The sequence below is a fragment of the Coptis chinensis genome, chromosome 9 (assembly GCF_015680905.1).
Source record: "Coptis chinensis isolate HL-2020 chromosome 9, ASM1568090v1, whole genome shotgun sequence".
Lineage (NCBI taxonomy): Eukaryota > Viridiplantae > Streptophyta > Magnoliopsida > Ranunculales > Ranunculaceae > Coptis > Coptis chinensis.
Window position 1 is genome coordinate 74,110,427 of NC_141464.1, and position 12,659 is coordinate 74,123,085.

Here is a 12,659-nt window from a genome sequence, read left to right on the forward strand (position 1 = left end):
CAGTTTTCAACGGTCTAATCCTAGTACCGCTATTCCGCTGGCATGCGTCGTCGAAATCAACTTTCGTATTGTTACGTGATGAGTTTGGTACAATTTTCGGCAATCAATTTCTTTTGCAATTTTATTTATGTGCATCTTTTATTTTTTTTGTGCATTTTCGGCCATCTTTTATTTAACTACGTTCGTCCCGTATACGTTAGTTTGACATTATTTCGTTTCCGATAATTCACGAATTTTTTCCGATTGTCCATTTTCTTATCGTTTACGTTCATACGACACTTTTTTATACATTCCGCTTACTTTTTTCTTATTCTATTTTTTCCTTGTTTTTTCTTCTTTTCTTTGCCATATGAACTTTTTTCGCATGCCAAAGAGGGGCGGTGTTTCGACCCCCACCTACGTGGCAAACGTCCATTGGTAGGAGTCTCCACTTTATTCGTTTAATCAACAGGGCTAAAGCCTAATTTGCAATACCATGGATCAATGTACAGGCCCATTAACTCATGTGTCTAAGGCTGAACCTTAGCCACATGGCTTGCCACTAATGTACATTAATTTATGTCCAAATTCATTTCTTATCAAAGAGATAATTATCAGTTGAGAGTTATATTCTATCACAATTACTCAAGCTATAAGAATACTTGAGTTACAAGGACTCTCTATTCTACCTATATAAATACCAAACTATTTTTCATAAAGAACTACGTTCTTGAGACTTGATCCCATTGATAATTTGGGTACGTAGGCAACCGAAAGGTACAGTCTCATCATTCTCCCGATCACCATCATTTTTATAATTACTTTTCTACGTTCTTCGTCTCTTTCATCAACACTTAGTGTTTTGATCATATTTGGTCGAAACAGTAATTCATTGTCTCCTATGCTGAGGTGTCTCACAACACAGGAAGGAGCAGCTGTGCTACAAGAAATCCATGCAGGGATATGCGGAAATCACTCGGGTGGTCGAAGTTTGGCTTATAAGTCAATGACGCAAGGATATTGGTGGCCTCATATGCAATTGGATGCGAAAAACAATTCCCAGACATGTATTCCTTGTCAGAAACATTATCATATGGGTACTCTTCCATCCACTGAGCTACACCCGATTTTCTCACCATGGCCATTTGCAAAATGGGGTTTAGACATCATTGGGCCCCTACCTAGAGCTCCAGGGAATGTTCGTTTTCTGCTCATAGCTACAGATTACTTTACCAAGTGGGCAGAAGTACAACCTTTGGTGCACATACAAGCTTCGGGCGACAAACGGTTCCTATGGAAGGATATAATTTGTTGATTCCGTATCCCCACTGGGTTAATATCAGACAATGGAAAGCAATTTGATGCAGAAGAAATATACAGGCTTTATGCTAGTCTCCATATTCAACACAATTTTTTTGCACCCTATCACCCCCAGGCAAATGGGCAAGCCGAAGCGACAAATAAATCTATCTTAGCAATCCTCAAACGTCGACTTGAACAGGTTAAAGGCAAGTGGACAAGAGAGTTACCAACCGTTCTATGGGCATATAGAACAACTCCAAAACGCTCGACAGGAATGTCACCATTTAACCTTGCTTATGGAGCAGAAGCAGTATTACCCACGAAAATTTTTGCTGGGACGACCCGCATCGCTGCCTTAAACGATGGCTATAATGACGAATTACTAGCTCATTCAAAGGCCAATCTAGATGAAGTGTGTGAGGAAAGTATTACTCGACTCCTCCATTACCAAGTCGCGATGAAGAAGCAATATGACAAGAAGCTTCATAAGTTTCTTTGATCTGGACATGGTTGGATTAGTACATCATGACCGAGCTCGACAGAGGGAGTCATAGGTGATATTATAATGAACGCATGTCAGGTAAAGTAACTTGCGACACAGTTAATGAACAAAACCGTTTTTGAATTCCTATAAAAGATGAGTTGTTGTCATATGCCGGCGACGGTAGTTCATTCTAGGAGTTATAACTATGGTGTACACCTTTTGAGGTGAATGGGCCAGCTTTAAAGGGATGCATCACAGGGTGTAGTCTGGGAATTCATTTTCTACTTTTCTAGATGACCCTGTTTGTACGTGGCAACACTGTCTAGTGCTTAGTTTGGTGGAGGATACATGCTACCTCGATGAGGTTTAGACGCAAGGGGTGGTTATATAGATTCACTCCTGGATTGGCTTTAGGTACTTAAGCAATCTGCAGTCGTCGAATGGTTGACCACCGTAAGTTAGGTGATAGCCCTTATGGGGGTCATGGTTATAGGGCACACCTGAGCCCTAAAAGCTTTGGATTCTGTGTGTAAGATCACAACAACAGCATTTCAGCTTCTTGCCGAAAAAATCAGGAAAATAACGGTGCATGGTTCACACTAGGAAGTACTGAACCGAGATATTGTCTGGGACTGGGGCTGAGTACCAGTCGTATCCTCACCTCTCTAATAGGATGCAGCGGCCACAATATTGGTATGATGATTGTATTAGGTAGTTATTATAGATATATAGTATATGCATATTTCATATTGCATGTTGCATGTTGCATGTGGCAAGATGTGTATCAGGTATTGTTTCGATAGTCGGTGTTTCGTGAACCTCTTGTACTGTGAAGATGATTGGTTTTCTATATGGTGAATGCCAATATTTCTGTTAAGTGATAGAGTTGGTTTCCTTGCTCCAAGTTGTGGTGGGACTTTTATTCTCCGGATACGGTACTGATGGCTTCTATTTATTTGGGGCTCCGTCTTTGTGTATGGTTGGATAGTGTTGATTTATCAGCTGCAGTATTCTGATTGGGTCTTTTATTATCTGGTTATTTCTTTGTGTCTTATATTTGGTTATTAGTTCCGGTATCTAGGACGTTGGATTTCACATTTGAGCTGGATTCTTAGACTATACGATGATGGCTATCACTTGGCGTATTATCTTGCTCTCATTTTTCTTTTATTCGGCAAAGACTAATATTTCTTTATTGGGATTTTGCATGCGAGATACACCATTGATATATATCTTCTCTTCGTGCAAGTTGGAGTTGTTCTTGGCACTGCTATTTTAATTGGTGTTTTCTCTATTAAGTCATCACATGGAGTTATTCTTTATTGGAGCTCGATCTGTCTGCACTCGATTGCTTGGAGTTATGTGACTTCCAGCCTACTATTTTCATATGGAACTTCATGGCACTATCATGGTGACAATATCTTCATTCTAGTTTCTGCACTTTCTTCCGTTGTTCACATATATTATTAAAGGATTCTCGAAGACGACTTTTATATCTGAATCAATTGAAATTCTTTCTCATATTTATGTATTATTGGAAGCGCATAGCGAGGTTAGTAACTTTAACAATTCCGTCTCAATTCAATGGGTTCGTTTGTTTTATTTTATTTTGAAAAGCAATTACTTTCTCTTTGTTCTAAGTTGTACTATTGGATTGTGGACAATGGTGAAGTGCTATGCCGCTTGTTGCCTTAAGTAAATGGCGTGAAATTGTGAAGTTAATAAATTTTAAATTTTAGGGTTGTTAGTTGTCATGTGACGAGTGTTTTCGTATTTAATTGACAGTCAAATGATGTGAGGTTTAGTTTAGTGTCAGTTGTTTGTAAATTTTCTGTCTTTTATCTTGAGTGCTTAAATAGTAAGTAAAGCTTGTGTTCGTTCAAACTGGTGAGTGTAGTTTCTTACCTGCCATTTTGTTTGTTGGGTTAATTAATTATGTATCAGTAGACCTATATATTCTCTGGTTGTCCTTGACTGATTGTGAAATTTTGAGTGTGTTTTCTTAGGATAACTCCAATGGTTTGGTGCGCCAAAACACCAAACCACAATAACACAGTAGATACAGTTAGTGAGATAGCGAAATCAAATCCAATGGTTTATTTTTCCAGCCGCCAGTGACAATGGCGTACAACACAAAATATTAAATATCGGTTAAAAAAAAAACCAAGTTTTTTGGGCGCCATCACCAGATGGCGGGCAAAAAGAAATAAAAATAAAAAAAAACCAAACTTTTTGTGCGCCATCACGGTGTGGCGTGGAGTTATTTATCTTCCTATATTGCCCTTTAAAAAAACCATAACACAAAAAAAAAAAAAAAAAAAACAAAAACCAAGTTTTTATGCGCCACCGGTCCGTGTAAAAAAAAACCCCAAAACCTTTGCATGCCATCACCCGATTATGCGTCTAGTTAAAAAAAAAAAAAAAAAAAAAAATGGCTCACTCTAAATCGGCTCTCACACTCACCTTTTGTTTAGAAAATCACTCTCACACTCACACTCACCTCTAAATCGCTCACTCTAAGCAATCACATGCCACACTCACTCTTAATTTTCTTGGAAGGTAGAGTCCGAGGCCCAAGATTTGCTTAATTTTAAAACTTTTTCATCGCCAAAAGGTAAGACCTGTTATAACTTCTAAGAATTGAGCTTGTGGCATGTGATTGCAATATCTTGTATTGTCTTTGATATTTTTCATGGATATTATCTAACTTTTTTTTCTGGTGGGGATAAAATCCAAAAAGAAGAGAGAAAAAAAGAAATATATGAAGGGAAAAAAAGGAGGAAGTAGGGAGGAGAAAGTGGAGAGAACAGTGAAGAGGAAACCCAAAGGAAGAAGTTGTTGAGATTGGACAAAGCGGTCCCTAATCCCCCCCCGATCAAACTAAGAAGTTGCTCCTATTGTGTATGTCTTCTCCTTCACTTATCCCATATCTAATTAAAGTAGATTCTCTTCTGTTGTTCTAGTGTTTTGACAAAATAAAAAGAAAAGAAAAAATGTGAAATCTTTAAAACAAGAACAAGCTTTGAAGGAGATTGGAGAAGGAAGATGATTTCTGAGTTAGATCTGTTTTTAAAATCTCAGAGAAACTCATATATAAAACAAAATGTGTCTCTTTTTGCTTCTCGATAATAAGCATACCCCATTTCACCATGTCCATTCCAACCACCTCCCTTATTCTTCAATGCTCACTGACGGGTTCGGCTTTTCTCCATTTACTTTTGTACTACTTTTCTCAAACACCCCTTGATCTAGTTAAGTTTGAAAATGACATAATAGAATTATGGGTGATTGTTTTATCGTGTTATCCATATAAGTGTATAAGCTGTAAAACCGGCTTAAGAGAACTAAAAGTCGGGCTGAACTTGTTTTTAACCATTCATCTCTTTGACTCGGCAACACTATGCTTTTGTGTGATACTCAATTAACAAGATCACGCCTAAATGGCTTTTTTAGCTCTTTGGGACTATGACACTCCATTATGTGCATTTCATGATATGATTGTATCTTTGCAAAATCTCTAGACACCAATTCTCTTTCTCTTTTATATGTATATATATTTTTATAATCGGTAAGGTATAGTTTTTTTAAATATATATCTAAACAGTAATTTTCTTTTATACTTCTAAGGACATTGACACGAGAGCATTTTAGATCTTGGGTTACACATATTTGTTTGTTAACGTAGTATATTTTGTTGTGGTGCTGATATTACAATTATTTTGGGGGGAAAAGTAATTGAAAAGGCATGTAAGTATGTCATGGATTAGAGTGACTTTGCAATCAAAGCTCAGCATGAACGTTACATAAAGCTTAGATCTCAGCGATTTATAATGATGTGTTATAAAACCATGGCAGGTTTCAATTGATGTGCTACAAGTTTTTGTGGGACAATTTAGTCACTAATAACTTCCCCCGCAAGCCCGGTTCTTCAAAGCGGTTTGACTTGGATTCTCAATACATATTAGCGAAGTTGCTCCTTCATTCGAAGCCAAGGTTAGAAACACATTGTCTAAGTCTTAGCAATAATGATTGTGTGTTGATATACGTATAGAATACTATAGTGTGGTCTAGTTTTGTGTCATACCATCGAGAAAGAAAATGTGACACTTAATTTTATTGTCGTAATGCCATATCATCTAGTTTTGTGTCATATTATAACTTGCACTTAATTTTATTTGTCGTAATGCAAGACCAATTTATTTAGTTTCATATTATAAATTATGTTTAATTTTAGTGTTAATTTATTTCTCACCAGTTACAATGTACGGCATTTTACACAAATTCAGAGGTAAAGGTACAAAGTCAAAAAAGTCAGGGACACCAAATGCCCCAAATCCAGAAGATGTACATGTAGGGACTTCTTATTCTGAGTTTGATCCTAGTTCTTATCAACGTGTTGTTGTAGAGGAAAGTACACACATATCCTTTACTCTTCGTGAAGGTGGTGGAACGAAGGAAAAAGTCGGTAAGAAAGGGACTTTGGCCCCTGTTTTGGAATGGTTGAGCCAAGTGAACTTTGGAGAATTTCAATTGATGCTTGAGGAATGTTGGTTTTGACGTCTTTGCTCAAATTGATATTGAAAAGTCCGATGAAACCGCAGTTAGTTGAAGCAATTGTAGAGATGGTGGGACTCTACCCACACATTTCATTTTCCATGTGGCGAGATAGGCTTTACTCCACTTGATTTCTCAATGCTTACGGGGTTGCGTGTTGGAGAAGGAAAGATTGTAGCTTTTGATTCAAAATATGAGTTATTTGATGAGGTCATCAAATATTTACCTTTTTTAACGGAGGATGAGATTTATAGTGGCGACATCAAACCGAGTCATTTAGAGATGTATACGACTTATGCAAAGGTAAGATGATATTAATGAAAGAGAAATAGGGTTTAGTGCTTTCATGTTGTATGTTATTGGAAATGTATTGTTAGCAAATTCCCATAGCAAGGTTAGTTTGGGATATCTAGCTAGTCTCATTCGATAGATGAGATCGGTAGTTATGATTGGGGAGGAGCTGCATATCGCATTTGATTATGTCTTTGGACTTGGTATGTCGTTTTGGCATTGACAATGGTAGTAAAGTAAAGTCGGTGGGGATGTGGCAAGTCATTGAGGTAGTTAAAGTTATTTATTTTTAAATGGATTTGATTAGTTAGTTATGTGCTAATATATTTGTTTTTGTTCAAGATCTTGGTATTATTCCTATTTTCGAAATGGCATGCACGCTCGGATACTTGAAGAGCCACCAATTTCTGCTATAAATAATAATGGGGTCCAACTTACCGTCATAAGGTTGTGGGTGAAGCCCATTGTAATCTAAGTCTAGCGCGACAGCAGATAGAGTCTCGTACTCGGAGTTCTATTGTATGGCTACCATGGGTAGATTCCACATGCATACGCATAAATCATCCATATGTTCGGAAAGCATTAGAGTTGACTAGTCGGCGATGCATCTTGTTTGGACCGTTAGTAAATGTCTGGTTATTTAGGAGAAGCGTTGTGCGCCGCCAAGTCACCGGGCGTTCCTTCAGTTCCTTGTGATCCCCCTTCGCATATGAATCTTAACGGATGCCGGACTGATATATTGCTCCAATGGTACAATAGTGGCGGCATTTCTGTTGATGCTTTGATTAGACAGGTTAGTGAGCAGCAATACACTGACTATTGGGCTCGTGTCTCAGTGGGGATGCTTCTACCCCCAACTTATAGAGGTGTGAATGTGGACTTTGTTGGTGCATCCGGTCTTAAAGAGGATGTAGGTATCTCACGGCCCGATGGGGGCAACCCTTAATCGCTCATCATATCCTCCATTGTCACAAGTTGAGGCAGTTGTTACTCCTGAAGCCAATTGGGTTATCCCTATTACTTGTCGTAATTGTGAAATCTTTAATTTACGTGTTCCACCAATTGACAAAGATTTGGTGCCACATCTCCCTATTGATGCCAACTTGACACCAGTAAGTAAATTAAATAGTTTATTTTATTTTATTTTTTGTATCAACATTTAATTTATTTAATTATGGTATAAATTTAGGCACAGTTGAAGACGATGTTAGAGGACTATATGCATGCCATGGCTTCTATGGCTAGTTTTATTTGCAAAATGAATAGTGGGTTGCACTCTAGTAAGGATGATATATTGGAATACGCTCGTCAAGAATTGAATAGTCATGACATTTCATATTCTGAATATCCTGAAGTAGTTGCGCCTCAGATGACCCCCCCACAAGTTCAGACTCGGCCATCTATCTCAAGGGAGGATGTATATGTCCCTCATTTTGCAGGTGAATCAACTGATCCAGCCGTGCGTTACTCGAGCTCACAGGGAGAAGGAAGTAGCAGTTATGGTTTCTATTAGTATTTCATTGTGAGTAGCTTAATTTATATATGTTTTTGTATTGGTTGAATATGTTTAAAATCATATTGATTATGTTGTGAGTAACTTAATTTAGACTGATGTGATCAAGTCTAATTGAAATCAAAATGTTCATTTAGAGGGCTGTTCAAGTTGCCCCTCAGGATAGGTGTGTAGGGGTACCAAGCAAGTTGGGATGTCTAAATATATTGAAGCATGTTAAACCATACCTAGAGAACAAATTTTAGAACTTGAATGCCGGAGACAATGTATTCCAGTAACTATAGTACTGTACCAAATGCTAGCCCCCTTAATGTTCAACTGAGAAGCTAAAGTTTCTTTTCTATGAAGTGACTTCGGTGGTGTCATTTTAATATGTCGATCCGTGGTTCTCTTTTTGTTTCTGATTTCAATTATAATGGTTTCTTCCCAATCAGGTTCAGGTAGAGTTTGCATTATGAAACTCTTTAATTATTATTTATATATATTTTTTTGAAGTAAAATCACAGATACGTTCTGTAACTTTGGTATATAATAGCATGCCAATGGAGATTTACATCTCCAAGTTTTTGGATCACACAGACTTTTTGGCAGGTGTTCACCAATATTAAGGGAATTTGTGATACTTAATATGTGTCGTGTGTGTTTGTGTCAGAAGACCAGAAATGGGAAAATTATGAGCTCGTAGTAGCCATGGTAATTATCCTGTACCAGTATGTGATATTGGCATGAATAGAGATGAGCATGTTGAAATATCCAAGCAACATTTCCAAATTGTCTACTGTGGCATTCTCCTCATTACCAAATATTTAAGATCATGACTTGTTCCCCTGTAGAAGACTAATAGATAAGACAGTTTAAATGAATTTATTAATGTTAGTTATTGGCTTCTCTGTCACCTTTTTACTCCCTCCATTTTTCATAAATGAAGTTATATTATAAATGTTGTAATCTCATGGGACGTGCAGTGTTTGGATAGGAGGGAGCATTCTTGCATCTCTGGGTTCCTTCCAAAGAAATGTGGTTCTCCAAAGCAGAGTGAGTTTGTTATATTCAAAACAGATCTGGGCTCTACACCCACCTTTATAAATCCCTTCAGACTGCATCTGCTATTTTCGCTCATCAAAACAGAAAACGACCCTAGCAATATATTTTCTATCATGACTCTACTCATGTGGTTCTGTTTGGCAGGTATGAAGAGCATGGGAGCTCTTATATTCAAAGGAAATGCCTATAGAATCTGACCAACATAGAAACAGTTGCCTTTTGATCTATTCCTGCTGCTGTGGAGATACCCTTGTTATTTCCTGCAACGCTTGAGCTAACCATAAACCACCATTAATGTAATTTGTGGACCAGACAAATTGATCAGAAATTCATAAGTTTGTGGATTTCTATGTCCTAGGATAACTGGATAAGCATTTTGGGAGTTGCATCAAAATTATTTATCATTGTGTGTGGCGTAAGCATATTGCAGTTCTTAAAAGATTTTATCCAGTGATCAGTTTGGTAAGCGTAAGGCTGTGACATCTCTCAAAAGTGAGCCTTGATTGGTTTGTTAATGCGCAGCTGGGCAACAGTGCAGCACTGGCTGTAAAAGAATGGAGATGGTTGTCTTAATAATGTGTGAAGATCCCAACAATCATTGTAGTATACTGGTATCATAGGAAAATTTATGTTCTAGCAACTGCAGTGCCTCACTCCTGAGTATGGTTTTTTGTCTGACAGCATTAACCTGTACGAGTGTTGTATGTGGGCCGCATACAGTAACTATGTGAGTTGATATCATATTTTGATTCGGACTATGTGTGTTTATGTATTTTATAGGAATTAATATGGCTTGATTATACATGTTATGCACTAGAATTTTAGTTATATTCTTATATGGGACGCAGTTTTCTTCAAGTTTGTATTTATTATGAAACATGTGCGTTTGAGAAGAGCTCTAAAATCTTTCTATCCCCGAAAGCTGCGTATTTTGAATTCATCAAATTATCTTTGATTGTGCCAAATCTTTGATTCCAATGCTACTAGGGACTCTCGGTCAATCAAGGAGTAAGTGTACAAGATGTTTGAGACTATACCATTCGTTGTGGCTGCCGAGCAAATGATGTATGTAAATGTAGACAAAACCGACAATATTTCCTTTTCCTTATGGGGGATAGAAGCTCACCGATTTTCGACTCTTCTTATAAACTAAAACAACAGTTTCAGAAAAGTTCAATTAAATTTACCTTAGGACTGGGCACATCGAAACCATGCAACAGGATTCCCAAAAAAAAAGAATCACAAGAAAACAAAGGAATGTACCATATCGTCACTCCAACTTCTCGGATAAACCAATGATGCAATGAGCACATTCAAGCAATTGAATGGAGCAAAACCAAATGCCGAAGATTCATAAAAGACTACCGTTCCCATAAATGGGGATGATAAACGTGCATGAGTAATGGCTAAACCAACTCGGAAATATATAAGAAATGCCGCGACATAAACACATCTTAATTCCGATCACGCCATTCCCATAAATGGTTAATCAGACGCTGCTCTAATTCCACATGCTCGTGCCTATTATGCACATATGCCACGCGTTGCAAGACTCTACGAAATTCATTTGAATTGGGGTTTTGGTCGGGAACAACTTCTGCTATATTAGGATTTTCAAAGTAATTATGGTTAATAATAGGTTCGAGTCTCCATAAACGTAAAGCGTTCAAATAGTTATGTCGTTCTTCCTCAACAATCATGTTATGCAAAATAATGCACGCCGACATAACATCATGGAGCACATCTTTGTCCCACAAGCGAGCTTTGCCTCTAACAATTGCAAAACGAGATTGAAGAACCCCAAATGCTCGTTCAACGCGTCTTTTCTATAAGATTCTTGCATCGGTAAAAAAATTTATCTCTTCTTGATTTAGGATTCCTTTTAAGCCTTCACTAGTGTAGACAATCGAGGATATATACCGTCGACCAAGTAATAACCGGCAAAGATAGTCCTTACCCATGAGAGAATAGTTTGCCGGAGGGGTTAAACCTAATGTTAGTTTGTGAAAAAGATTAGAGCGCCACAAAACATTAACATCATTATTAGTACCTGGTAAACCAAAGTAAGCATGCCATATCCACATGTCGAAAGAAGCAACTGCCTCGAGTACAAGAGTTGTTGATCCATGTCGTCCAGTATACTGTCCTGCCCATTCCATTGGACATGCTTGCCATGTCCAATGCATACAGTCTAGACTGCCAAGCATGCCAGGAAAACCTCTTAACTCAGCAACACGGAGCAATCTGGCAATGTCTTCTTCATTTGGAGATCTCAGATATTGTGCACCAAATCTCTCCACCACATGTTTGCAAAACATTTTAACAAAGGAGAGTGTTGTTGACTGTGCAATACGAAAATACTGATCCATTGAATCAGCTGGGCTTCCGTTTGCTAGCATTTGCAATGCACACATTATTTTGCCGTGTGACGACAAACCGGGTTTATTGGCTGCATCATATTTCTTCATCCAGAAATCACTATGTTCCTTAAGACCACTCCTAATCCTCAAGAATAGGTGACTGCTCATTACATTTAGCTTCGAAATAAAACTTCATCATATGTGGGATTGACACGAAATAATCGGCCTTTAAGAGAGCATTTCCCGTTGCCTATTACGATTCCTATAAGTCGTCTGGGGACCGGACCAATCTGGAGAGTTGGTTGATTAGAGTTTTCAATGATATGAGCTGCTGTAACAAGATTCATTTGAATTGCGAGTGCAGCTGCTTTGTCAACACTTCTTGTTCATGCATGAAGTGTCTTTCAATACGTCGTCTTCTCTGGGAATCAGAATCATAATCATTATCACTATCATAATTCATTTTGCTAGTAAATAAATTATGGAATAAAAATTGAAAATATTAAAAATTGTGTGAGATAGCAAATTGGTTTAATTTCTTGCCGAAGAGTTATGTTATATATCTTTGGTGGAGGGCGAGGAGAGTACACATGCAACATCGCGTACTCTAGTACTCTAGATAGATTACATAATTTTTATCTTGCACACACCTCAATAAATAGATTCCATGCATGCATGATTCATTTCAATCTTGCCCACAATTATTTATCTTGCACACACCCCAATAATTTCTTAGATAATTCATTACAATCTTGCCCACAACCCAATGACCCTAATCAATAATAGCTCTGAGACCACGAGAAAGTAAAATTCAATAATTCAATTTGACCCTATAAAAGAATGTATTTTCCTCTCTCCTGAAGTCACATTCCATAAACATCGATAATATTTTATTTTTGTATTATCAATATCATCTTTATCTCTCTCTCTTTCACTCTTTTCAAGAATAACAATGTCAAGCGAGGGATCATCATTTAGCATTGATGAAGACACAATATTATGCCAAGCATGGTTGGATAATTCAATTGATCCAATTACGGAACAAATCAATCGGGCAACATATTGTGGGATAAAATTAAAGAACAATTTGAGAATCGAGGATGATACGGGGGGTTTTCTGAGAGGCACGAAC

The 12,659-nt window shown here is 37.6% G+C and overlaps 1 protein-coding gene and 1 long non-coding RNA gene across 2 annotated transcripts; one reads left to right on the top strand and one right to left on the bottom strand.

The window, feature by feature from the left end:
• The first annotated feature begins 8,413 nt into the window (after positions 1-8,413).
• On the top strand, positions 8,414-9,807 carry LOC147477974 (uncharacterized). Its single transcript, XR_015207809.1, has 2 exons — positions 8,414-9,158; positions 9,312-9,807. It is a non-coding gene; the product is annotated as an uncharacterized LOC147477974 (long non-coding RNA).
• A 1,186-nt stretch (positions 9,808-10,993) lies between these two features.
• On the bottom strand, positions 10,994-11,695 carry LOC147477975 (uncharacterized). Its single transcript, XM_086586133.1, has one exon. The coding sequence runs from the start codon at positions 11,693-11,695 to the stop codon at positions 10,994-10,996; it is 702 nt and encodes a 233-aa protein (XP_086442259.1).
• Between the last annotated feature and the right edge of the window lie 964 nt (positions 11,696-12,659).